The sequence below is a fragment of the Vanessa cardui genome, chromosome Z (genome assembly GCF_905220365.1).
Source record: "Vanessa cardui chromosome Z, ilVanCard2.1, whole genome shotgun sequence".
NCBI lineage: Eukaryota > Metazoa > Arthropoda > Insecta > Lepidoptera > Nymphalidae > Vanessa > Vanessa cardui.
In genome coordinates, this window is record NC_061154.1 from 3600346 (window position 1) to 3614044 (window position 13699).

The window sequence follows — 13699 nt, forward strand, 5'->3', positions numbered from 1 at the left end:
AATCAAAACTATAATAATATCATCGACCTGGTAATAATACTTCTACGATCTCTTGCTCTTTGACGCATTAGTGACGTATGCATAGTAGTAGCGAATAGTGAACGCGATGATTTTAAAACGTTTGTAAACGATGACAGAAGTGGAATTATTCCGAAATTCTTTATTCGATTTATTTTGTATTCTAATTTCAAAAAAGAATACGATTTTACGTTTCAAATACTTCTTCAGTTCTTTTTTAAATTATTTTAAGCGCATATATAGGCTTAGGTAGTTAATTAATAGGTAGGAATTTGCGAGTTTACTTATGGGTAGGTCTATACCTAAAGGATGAGTGAGCTGGCGTGATTACGGGCATAAGGAAAATATTAGTTTTCAAAATTGGTGTCGTTATGCAAGCAACAGTTAATATTTTTTACGGAACCAATATCTATAGACGATCGTGATTACCATAATTGATTCCTTCGACAATCTGTTGATATATTTAATAATTAAATTAAGCACAGCTTATGCGCCATGAGACGTTATTTGTTCTACATTGTTGTATCCCCTGTAACTCCTCCTTAACCAGTAGGACAATACACATTCATTATAATAATTATAACACTTAAAGGATTAGCCCTCAAAATAGAGTCTCATCGTAAGTCTCGCAGAATAGCAGTAGGTACACTAAGAAGTCACGAATGGGTAACAAGAGTCCTAAAATTAAATAAGAAAAAAAACCCTGACTGCCTAGTCGGTCTAGTGGCCTGGGTACAAATCCCGAAGTATGTGTTTAATCCCATGTAGGACAGATACATTTATTGGGTTGATCTGTTCAAGAAATTCTCAGTAACAGACCTGAGTATGTAAGTTAGAAGTGTGTACATTCTCGTGCTTCGAAAGTCATGTTAAGCGGTTTGTCGAAATCTTTCCGATAGTGTCTAATTTGCCGCCGTCGGTCAAGACGATAATTTTAAATAAAGAATGCATATTTTTGTATATAAAATGAATAAAATATAAAATTAAATGCTTAAATATACATTTAGAATAGTATGTATTATTTTAGTACGCTTACATATATTTTTCATTAAAAAGAACGCTCGCATTTTCTACGTTCTATTTATAAAAATGAATTAAGTTACAATGTTTTATAAGTTTTTATATTCACCGCAACCGTCGCTTCTTTGTGATTTAAGATAAAAATTAACAATGTATAAATATAATAAAATTCGAGTGTCTGTTTGTAATAGCCCTTATTTACCCAATTTTTTTTTTTTACAATTTTTGTCGGCCTGTCTGTCTATTCGTCTGTCTGTCTGTTTGTTCCGGCTAATCTCTGGAACGACTGGACCGATTTTGACAGGATTTGCACTGGCAGATAACCAATAAAATAGGGAGTAACTTAGGCTACAATATTTTTTTTTGTTAAATTCAAACGTGTACAAGATCGCGGGCACAGCTGGTCCTTTATAAATTTAGTTCCGAGATTTCAATTTATTTCATTAGCATTTGGAATTGAATAACAATATTCATTTATACAATTCAAAAATTAATTTATTAATCTATTTTTTTCCGTTGGTGATCCTAAAACTTTGTGACTTAGTAAATTTAAGATATATGTACATATATATCTTCTAGTTGTTAACAAGTTATAATAAATATTATTCCGTATGTATAATGAGGGCCTTTTAAATAAGATATGAACTTTACAGTATTTCTTTCCCTCGCATTTGATGTGTCATATATTACATAATAAGCAATAATACTTTATATTATATAATTTCGGAAAATTATTTGGTACCATATAACAACCAACCCTGACCCATTGGTCAAGTCAGACTACGCGCGTTTCCGGCTTTCAGTTACTAATTTCCATTCCTACACGGATTGAAATCATTCAGATCTCATCGATTGCAAGACGGCGAGAAAAGAGTTTTTATATAAAAATGTAGAATAAAAAATATTACATATTGGTGTTCTTAGTACACAGTTTGATAGATATTTTTGTTCTGTAATTCTGTCCAGTACGGATTATATAACGAGAAGAGACCACTGAGCCCTCATCTATGTTGTCCACTTTATCCGAAAGTTCGTCAAAGAAGTATTTATTGACAATGCATCATTCACAGACACGTGGAAGATCCCTAATCAAATCTGGCAACACGTCAACAGCCTACGTCAGAATTTGATTGTACAGTACTGTCAGGAAAATAAGAATGACGTCAAATATTTTAAATAAATAAATAAAAGATCTCGTGACATCTCTTCGCTTCATAAATTACAGCTTACATTTTTAATTGCGTTATTTGTGTAAAAAAGACATCGCAGTCACTAACCTCCTATATTAAAATGGGTTTATTAAACGATTCATGAAAAGTGTAAAGAGGTAGCCTATGTAAGCGAGGCGTATTATGTAATATAAAAACGTTATAAAATATTTAAATGTAAGTCTTATTTCATTTGTTTATAGCTTAATTTAGCTTGAAACAGTTTATCCTCTTACGCAGATTATATACTCACATTAAACAGCTACAATGGAAGATTGTATTTTACTTGAAATTAGCAATCCAAAGCGTCGTATCATTTTTGTATGATAATCTTTATCATACAAAAATGTCTCACTGAAAATGAATAGTTATTTTAATAAGACTTCATTAAATATATATCATATATTTCATTGTTAGGATGTTTAAAAACATATTTATCCTATATTGAACAAAATTAAAAAAGCTAAACTTTCTGTTAATATGAATAACTAATTGTTTGTCTTCATTTTATATTTCCAATAATATAAATATTTAACGCAAATTTATGAATGTTATATTTTATTCATATTATCAGTTATCACATATGCGTCTTCTATTTTGCAAATGGCGAAATACATATATTAAGGAATTTAAGAAATTATTAAATTACTGCAGTTTTTAAAAATATTATGTGCTGACTTTATTTGTATAAGTTTTTCATATTTATTTTCAAATTTTCTTGCAAGCTGCATGCGATTTTAATTAAATGTGTCCTCACAAAATTCAAATAACCTTATTTAAATTTATTTTTCATTATTTAACAATAATAAAAACGTGTTATACGAAACATTGTATAATTGTATATGTATAACATTACATAACGTGTAAAGCTAATCTATCTTCATTATTATACTCGTACATAATTGACTAAGATTAGAATATAGTTCATCTTTCTGTTTGACGCTTAGCAACGCTTACATCATAAATTAGTAGTATAATAATTTTGGACAGAAATCATTAGTGACGAAATGAGATGTCGTATCTCGCCTTCGTCAAAATGTAGAGTTGGTTATTTAAATAGTCTCCTTCCTATTACTTAGGGCTGTATCACCCATAGCCCGACTGCGTAGGTAGCACCAATCATCATATATTGTTCTAGTTCAAAGGGAAAAATCTGCGAGTGTAATTGCAGGCACAAGGGACATAACGTCTTAGTTGCCAAGGTTGGTGATGCTTTAACGAGACAGTTAACATTTCTCACAGTGCTCGTTATTGTCAATGGTATTTACTAGTGGCTACTGATATTTTGAAATAAAAATAAAATAGTTAATAAAGTAAATTTTGTTTCAGCACACAAATACAGTTCCGAGCATAAACCTTCCGGATTTGCCGGAATGCGTGACCAAAGTAGAGATGGCGAGTTTGCCCGAGGAAGATGTGGCGACACCGCTCAGCGCCCAGCATCAGCTACAACTACTGCGCGAGCGGCTTGAGCAACAAGCACAACAGACACAGGCAGCGGTCGCGCAACTGCTTCTGTTGCGTGACCAGCTTGCCGCGGAACAAGCAGCGCGTTGCGAGGCCCAAGTAAGCATAACACTGCACAATCTATACATATATCGGCGGCAGCGATGGCGATAGAATTGTCCTTTTCTGTGTTCGGTGGTACGGGGTCCATCAACGATTAAAATAACTCGTGGTATAGCGACAGAAGTTTTATTACGAATTTACAACTTTGTAGGTAAACCGACAGTTTCGCCTTGGAGGTGTGGGCTGATCAGTCAAATCAGGCTCAAACGCAAGTGTCGTTATCCAGTCCCCATACTCATCAACACGACTCTGTCCACGTGTCTTCCACATTCCATGATGTCACCGCGTTTACCCGCTAGTATAATAAACAAATAAGGTTCTTTTAATCAAAATGATTGGCTTTCCACGTCACATATAATAAAATTGGAGTGTCTGTTTGTAATATTAAAATTGCCTCTTTTTACTCAATACATATGTATATATCGGTACATATACATACCAAAACAACATTTTTTTATAATTTTTGTCTGCTGTCTGTTTGTTCCGGATAATCTCTGGAATGGCTGGACCGATTTAGACGGGACTTTCACTAGCAGATATCTGATATAATAAGGAGTAACTTAGGCTACAATATATATATTTTTTTGTTAAATTCAAAGGCATACAATTTCGCGGGCACAGTTAGCACATAATATTAATTACATGTATTATATACAACAAGCACAGCACAATCGTTCATTACGTGGATTGCATACAAGCTCTTGCTACGTGACCAGTTCGTTGTAATGTAAGCACCGCAAGGGATATGAATAATCCAGGATTATTTAATAGACTCCTTTTTATTGAATTGAAATGAAGAATATGCAAAATATAAAAAATGAAACTTGGAAACAGTGAACAATGTCCGGATTTATTCCAATGATATTTTAGTTAAATATACCGATATTTTAACTTCGAGAAGCAAGTCTTCGTGACTGATTATATCTATACATTACCGTAAAATTCTAAATACATTTAGATTATTATCTTTATCCCACATTTAAATGGCACGTGCAAACGATGAGATCAATGTATAATGTCAAAAATATTAATGTCATTATATTTAATGTCTTTGTTCCTCAGCAATACCGATGTAAGTAGATCTTTTTTATATTAATAGCCAGTCTAAAGAAACGGCGATTCTGTGGAAACGGTATTAGTCGCAAGTGTTGCCTCGCGTGACAACTTTACTAATTCGTTTGCGAACTCGAATGTAACGTTTCGTTTTACAAAAATATATAAAAATAATCACAGCACGTCGAAATTGAACGTTAAAAAATATTTATTTTAACTCTTGTTAACGACTTCAATTAATGACGTTTTTAATAAAAACGACAGTGTTAATAAAACTGAATGAAATAATAAAAAATAAAAGTAATTACATAACGGGCCATAAAATGTTAATATTTTACTGTGTAAAGTTCTTAATGGTGTTTAGAGTTATATTTTTTCATTATTTAGGCGGTAGATGATGCCCAGGGGAATAAAAAGAAGGATCTTAACCCAAAATCGACAGTTAAAAATCGAGGCAGATGTAGTAATTATACATATGGTCCACATTTTTATTGATCCATATGTCGTGATTGATGAAGGAAAACTTCGTAAGGCATTTGTAAATAAATTAAACTTATCCATATGGGAGATGCGTCTTTTGTGCTACAATGAGATACTCTTATTTATCTTATTTATCAGTATCTTATTTAATTCCAAATTTAAATGTACTCTTTTTTCCAGGCCCGTACTCACCAATTGTTGGTTCACAATAAAGAACTATTGGAGCATATTGCTGCACTCGTCGCACACTTGCAAGAAAAAGAGAAGGGTAATGGAAATAGTCAATCAATCAGTCGGCCAATCAGCGCTCAGCAACTGACACTCTTGCCACAGGTGCGTATCAAATAACATTTTAATTTATTTTATCGAAATTGCATCCCTGGAGTTTTTGTTACGTTTTAGTTGCATGAACGCAGCAGTTTTATTTGCATTCATTTATTGTTCTTTTAATTAACCATTTTTGGATATTTATTTGCATTAAAAAATAAAATTCGTAAATTGTAAATTTCAACTTACATTTCATTTTTAAATGTGTATTGTAAAATTTGATGTACAATCATTTGAAATGGAGTACAAAATCGTGATATTATCATAATATTATGTTGGCCTTGAAACGGAATAAAAATACGCAAATTAATTTTATATATTACACGTTTTGGGTAGAACAGATCTGTCCGAGTATCCTTAACGGTTAATCTTGGTAGATTTGCGTAAAATTCGAATTTTAAATATTTCTTTTTTTTTACATACGAGCAACGAACGCCCGTGGGATATATTTCATTCCGAAAAATTAAAGGGTTAACACAGATAACAAAATATCTTTTAAAAAACGTCTACCTACTTTTATTTTTTATTTATGTGTTTGCTTATAACCTTTTTTTGTTAATTTTTAACACAATTTGTTATGTTATGTTGTAAAATATGTGTTGTTATTGTATTGTATTATCTATGTTTTTTTTGTTAGATGTATTTCAAAATAATACCGTAAATAACCACAAAGGCCTATACGCCTAGAAGACAGACGACCCATTTAGAATGATACCTATTCTTATTGTGTTGCGTGGTATTATGTTACCTTTTAAAATGTGTGGTATTATAAATGGTAACAGTCGTCAACGAATTAGCAGAGAGAGATTATAACAATTTTCGTGTGTAGCATATTTTTCATATATAAATGTTTTAATAAATTATAGACTATCTGTCCATGGTTTGACGGTATTGTTTTTTTTTATTTGTATGATCATAATATAGCTTTACATATTATTTAAAAATGTACAAACATTATATCAACTCCAAATTTCCGCATCGCCCTTATCGTTAAATGATATGTCAAAAAGTAACTGAGGCATTTTTAGTATCATTTGTATTAATCAAAGCTAACTCTAGTTGATATTTTTGAACTACATTTTTAAATAATAATAATTTTATAAGACTACTAGAAACACAAATATTCCGTAATAGAAGTATTGAAAAATACGAGGAAATGAAAAAAATATATATGAGAAAATTTATTTTCCATTTATTTTACAATTAAGTTTTTTCGTAAAAAAATAACAAAATGTAAATGTTCTACATGTTTTTAATTTACATAATAAATCTTTAATAAGCTTCAAAAGTAATACCTGACTACTAGAAGCACGGAATATTATAATACTTTTTTTTATAAATAACTATGTTCCGAGTATTCGTCGGAATTTAATTTGTAATTAACTGTTTTCGAAGTTTTAAACAGTTTGGATGGGTTGACCTTTATCGTATACTTTGTTCCTTGACTCGTAGCGTAAAGTTACAAAAATTGAAAAAAGAAGTATTTTTTTTTACCAAAGGTTATGACAAAGTGATAAAGATATCAAAACGGGAAGCTAACTAATAAGATTAGTGCATAAACTGGATGCGTAGGTATGACCATTCAAACACACCAATATTATACTTAATAATATAAGATTATACGATTTGATATACATATGTCCCTGTAAGATTACAAAATTCGTTAGATTACAATCTGACGAGACGGATTGTAAACAGTCGAAATATTGTGAACTGTAAAATATGATTGCAATTTAACATATTATTTTTCGCTATATTGTAATCTATCGAAGAAGACATATACTAAAGGACGACTAAAATAAGCATATATAATATTGTCTCTACAGACAAACAGTTTTATGTCATAAATTTCTGCTTCTTTGTAGTCGGGTATAAATTATAAGTTTAACTGTTTCTTAAATTAAAAATTAATTTTCAGTTCCATAACACGTTCTGTGCTTTGTATTATTACGCTTTTTTATTCAGCATGTATTTTGTTATTAACTGTTGTAGTAATTTTGTTTTCATAGAAAAAAGCTAAACGATGTAGCACAAAATTAATTCTAAAAATACACGCAGAAATCTGGAGGCAACGAAGCGATGAAATCCGCCGCCTGTAATGGGAACTGTCAACCAAATAATAACGACGCTCTGATCAACTTCTTCACTCAAAATAACAAAGTAACTCAGAACGTCGAAAACAACAACATAAATTTTTCACCTTTCTGTCTCTCCCCGACGACGCCAGACAAGCCAAATGGACCGAACTCCGCGCCCAACTTCGGAAGCATGACTAATGATCAGATACAAAATTACTTGATATCGAAATTTCAAGACATGAATTTCACCAATGGCACCGACACGAATACGAGTCCCAATAAGCAGTTTTACCAAAATTGTAACGCGTTCCCGCACATACCACCTCTAGCTAACCACTACAGTAATTCTGACCTCGCGAGCCTATTAAATCACCAAGCTTACAAGGACAAGTTCAGTTCAAGCGATGAATTCGCGATGGCCCAAGCGATGAGTATTGGTCAATCACAGAATTCTTTATACAGCACTAGTCATACTACGTCCAAGGACTCCTCACCCGACGACGTAAGCTCGGATGACGGTATACCGTTCATAATGCCACTATCTCATAACGGAACTTTGACTGCTACTGGAAATGATGGCCGTGTGAGGCTCATTGTGCCCGTGAGCCCTTCAGAAAGTACATCGGAAGTCGGAGAAACCCAACCTGAATCTAAGGGTATCCTAGGCGCAACCCTTAAAGTACCAGGAGCTGAACATACTCTAGCGCCAGCGGCACCGATCACTCGCTCAACAAGCGAAAAAGTTCCAAACAGGAGCGAAATGATGACGGCCTTGCGATCTCAATGGACGAGGCATACCACGAAATAAATGATTTATTTCAACCAACTAGAGTCCAGTTACCTACGTTAAATTTAAGTTATTATAAGTTGGCCCATTCGTTTTTATTTAAATCACTATTCATCTTTTGTATAAATAGTAAACACGAATGTACCACAATAATATACCTAACTAATGGTCGTTCGTAAGAATAGATTGTAACCCAGTTTACATATCAAATTAAATCTAGTCCGAATATTATTTGAATACGTTTGTATCCATTACATATCTTCGTCATATCGAAATCAGATGTAATTTAGTTTTTATGAGCAACGTTAGAATATTATTGGAGCCATATCTATATTTACGGGCTATATATTTTTTATTAATAATATGTGTCTTTGGAAAAGACAATACTTTAAAATTGCTTACCTGATCTTGTTTACGCATTAAATGCGCAATAATAAATAACACATCAAATTAAAATATTAAACGTACAGTATCAACTTTTAGCAACACAGAATTTATCATCCATAGAATTAATTTATCGTCAATATTGACTAAAATAAGAAAACTTTTACTTGTATTGCACAGCAATTTTAAGAAAACGTGCCAATGTTTTATAAAATATTTACAATTATACTAATATTAATAAAAAAAAATCTATTTTAGAAAATACTATACTTCATATCGGCCAAGATATCCAACGCTTTCTAAATGACACCTGCATCCCTCGATTACTAAATCAGTCAATCTCAGTGTGTAGATTTCGTGTAATAAGAGATAATCAATACGTCTTTGACTAGTCACTGTTAAACTATTAATTACATTAAACATATATAGCAATAGTATTCAATGTTTAAAGAATTTTCAATCACAAAGGTCAGCTCAAATCTGTTAAGACATGTCTTGAAATGAAGGGAACAATTACTATATTGTATATCCTGGCTTCGGTTTTGGAATTAATTCGAAATATAAAACGATAAAAATTTTGAATTTCGAAAAAGCTGTTGCTTTATTTGAAAAGGATCGCTATAGAAAAACTTGAATTGAGCTCTCCTTATACCATAATATTTATTCGATATCTCATACTGTATTTCAGCAACGCTATTCTTTAAAAAAACAATTATGACACTCGATACTCGATCTGTATTATAACGTCAGAAGACAAATGTTGATAGGCAACTTTGATGCATATATCTTTATATATAAGAAATAAAATCTGTATTGTAGACAATGTCGCATACTACTTTTATTACCATAATTTCTTCATCGAGTTTCGAGTTAGAATATTTGAAAAAATATCATCAAACACGAGTCTGTGTACTTAAAACAGGTATATTATGGGTGTTAACTCAGTATTCTGGTATATAGGGAATCTAATATAAGAATAGTGTCTTTGAGATGTTAAGATTATTTTTATTAAATAAAAAAAAATGTAAAGCTGAGTCTACATTGATGCTTTAATCAAACGAAGATTAATTTTTGGGTTATAAATATGTTTTGTTATTTAAAATACAAGTACAAGTATTCTGTAAGAAGAAACTCTACAAATCTAGAGCGTGAAATGGCAGAATGTTATATGACATCGACTATAAACATTTAAAAATATATAGAATCAAAACAGCATATCATCGTCGAGTCGAGTCGACTGTCGGCATTTCGTAAGTGAGATATGGTTCGAATTCTTACAGAATAAGACTGTAGAAATACAAATTAAATAAAAAATATCGTTTTATATAGCTCTTCATATCAATGACATAATTGTATATTATGTATATAATTGAATTTCAATTATACAATAATCTTATATGGTTAAAATCTCCTTCTTCCTTCTATTTATATTTAATAAAAACAATAATGTAGGCTCAGCTAAAGACTATGTATCTAATATCTAAAGATATACAATTTTAAAATATATCTCATTGTCCTCATAATTATCATTGTGTCAAAAATATAGTAAATGTCAGTTATATGTCAAATTCTCATCTAAAGGAATATAAATGTTTTAGTATGTTACAGCAAACACATAAATGGATATTAAATAATAAATAAAAGATAGACTAGTGATGTTCACTGTGGTACCTTTATTTATGATTCATTTTATTTAAAAAAAAAAATTACCCTTTGCGTCAGATTGTTCCTCTCCAACTTTATAGGAAGAAATTTATTAGACCTTGAAATTGCATTTCTAGCTATCCCAGAAAAATGTAATAATACTTGGAATTTATACTGAGCGTTTTACACTAAAATTATTAAAAATAGCTAATTATTACTATAATTAAAAAAAATCCTATATAAGGTATATGTAAATGATTATTATATTATTCCTTAGAGTTGTTTACAATGTCTATTCAAAATCAAAAGATTTTATTTCAAAAAAGTCGTAGCCTGAAATGAGGCTATGAGGCAAACATCAATGGATCCGGAATCGTCCGTAGATTTTTTTTTATGATTTGGACAAATAGCAGTACTCAGTATTGTTGTGTTCCGGTTTGAAGGGTGAGTGAGCCAGTGTAACTACAGGCACAAGGGACATAACATCTTAGTTCCCAAGGTTGGTGGCACATTGACGATGTAAGGAATAGTTAATATTTCTTACAGCGTCGTTGTCTATGGTGATGGTGACCACTTACCATCAGGTGGCCCATATGCTCGTCCGCCAACCTATAACATAAAAAAAAAATAAAACGCATATTATTATCCTTTTCTGATGTGCAGGTTTAAAAAGATATGTCGATTTTCATATTGTTACAAAGGTATGTAACAATATTTTTTTAGCTAACCTTGTAACACCAACGAAATGTAATTAAATATAGTTGAATTTTTAGTTTTTTTTTAGTATTTTTTATTTCGAGTTATTTTGTCGCATAACGAACTGACGTGTTTGAGAATAATTAATGAAAGAAAAAAAACCGTAAGTCCACTTTTAAAGCATGTCTGAAACGACTTTATCACCAAGCGGTCGACGAGTGAATAATTAATAAAAAGTCTCGGAATTTCTCTTAAGATATTTTTTTTTTCTGCTAAAACATAAAACTTTTTTCATGTTAAACAAAAGCTATAAAGATTTAAATTTAAAAAATGGCACATTTTTCGCTGAAAATTCTACAAAGTTAATTAAATGTTTATATTGAATGAATAAGTCATTTGAGACAACGACCTTATAAAATGGAAGAACGAATGAGGTTGTATCAAAGGTTACATTACAATAAAATGTTTATCAAAATATGAAAGCGTGCGTATTACACGTAAATTTATAACATGTGCTTAATATATGATTATAATTTAAAGACCAACCAGTGGTTAGAACGCGTGCATCTTAACCGATGATTGCGGGTTCAAACCCAGGCAAGCACCACTGAATTTCATGTGCTTAATTTGTGTTTATAATTCATATCGTGCTCGGCCGTGAAGGAAAACATCATCAAACCTGCATGTGCCTAATTTCATAGAAATTCTGCTCCATGTGTATTCCACTAACCCGCATTGAAAAAACGCGGAGGAATATGTTTCAATCCTTCTCATCAAAGGGAAAAGAGACCTTAGCCCAGCAGTGGTAAATTTACAGGCTGTTGTTTTTGTTGTCATTTAAATACCTTATACAGAATGTCACACCAAACTTTTTTCTCAAAGTAAGGAGACACTTAATAGAGAGACTATAAAGAAGGTAGGTAATAAATTTAGAATAAAAAAAATTATATATTTAATATTGAAAGTCCTAATTTGAATTTAGAATAAAAAAAAAATGTATTTAATATTGAAAGTCCTAATTTGAATTTGGAATAAAAAAAAATATATTTAATATTAAAAGTCTCGGATGGTCTAGATTAATTACAGTAAGTGCTAGACATTATTATAAATCGACGTATAGCAGAACTTCGTTAAAGCTTTCCTACATTTATGCGGACAAATGCAACGAAGCAGCAATCTTTAATATACGAGTTTAATATTAATTTAAACTAATATAAATATTGACGTTTGTGTATTTTCAATACATACCTATAATCTATGTATGTATTATATCATCACATAGTATAAAACAAAATCGCTTTCTCTGCCCCTATATCCCTATTTATGCTTAAATCTTTAAAACTACGTAACGGATTTTTAATAGAGTGATTCGAGAAAAAGGTTTTTATATATGGTATATAGACAATTTCCCAACAACCCGCATTGGAACAGCGTGATAGAATATGTTCCAAACCCTCTCCTTAATTGAAGAGGAGGCCTTATCCCAGCAGTGGTAAATTTACAGGCTGTTACTTTACTTTACTTTTATATAGGCAATTTAATAAAAAATAACTGACAATTTTTGAAGTCTCTACTGTGATGTCATATCATTGCCCCCGTGCGAAGCCGGGGCGTGTCGCAAGTAGTTATATGAATATAGTATACGTTTGTATGGAAAATATTACCGAATTTGTAAGAAATCGTAATATATTTTTAAAAATGTGCTGTCAATGTATTCGAAATGAAGAAATGGTTTCTGGATTTTTCTTTTACATTGAAATCTTTGTCGAGGAAATTTGCTGTATTTCTTTAGCCGGCTCTCTACTTTTTAACGTATTTTTTGAACGAATGCCAGATTTTTCGAAGATAATCAATAAATAAGTGTAATACTTCTTTGACTTTGACAAATACCCATAATATTTGATTGCCAGCTTCGTAGAAAAGAAAATTAAAACTGACTAACTAAAGCACTTCACTGTTTAAAATTAACTGTTCCTTAAATAGGATAAAATCAGCCATACACTATATTAGCGCTTTTATTATTTTAAGGCCAAGTAACACTAAGCCGCAACCACAACCAATGGTAATTTGATATGGCAAGACATGAAAAGTGAATATTTCGCCTATAAAAAATATACACCAAAATTACCTTTATAAATATCTAAAGAAACTTGATCATGAGAACGTAGCCTTAGAAATGATTGCACCTCGCTCGCTTTTGGTTCAGCAGATGTTACCGATTCCGAGTCATCAGCACGGCTGGGCATTTATTTCATGAACCCCGTAAACAATTTAGTAGATGAGAATGTAAATTAGCCATAAATCATATTATCTCACACAGGGCTGGCACGCCATCCATCATCCCTATTCTCGAAGCATATTAATTCAAAAATGTTTTGACGCATAAATACTCGAAGGGATTCGCTTTATTTGTTCCATGTGGTATTGCATCTGTT

General features: G+C 31.4%; 1 protein-coding gene across 3 annotated transcripts in view; it reads left to right on the forward strand.

Moving 5' to 3' along the window:
* LOC124543101 (dystrophin-like protein 1) overlaps positions 1 to 13699 on the forward strand; it is a 229487-nt gene that overhangs the window by 210966 nt on the left and 4822 nt on the right. For 2 of the 3 annotated variants that reach the window (XM_047121146.1, XM_047121145.1), the window contains 3 exons: positions 3576 to 3812; positions 5529 to 5681; positions 7734 to 10586. In XM_047121146.1, coding sequence (XP_046977102.1) covers positions 3576 to 3812; positions 5529 to 5681; positions 7734 to 8561 — 1218 coding nt within the window. In that variant the 3' untranslated portion in view covers positions 8562 to 10586. Of the gene's footprint in view, positions 1 to 3575; positions 3813 to 5528; positions 5682 to 7733; positions 10587 to 13699 lie in introns of those variants that run through there. The other variant, XM_047121147.1, reaches the window with a different exon arrangement.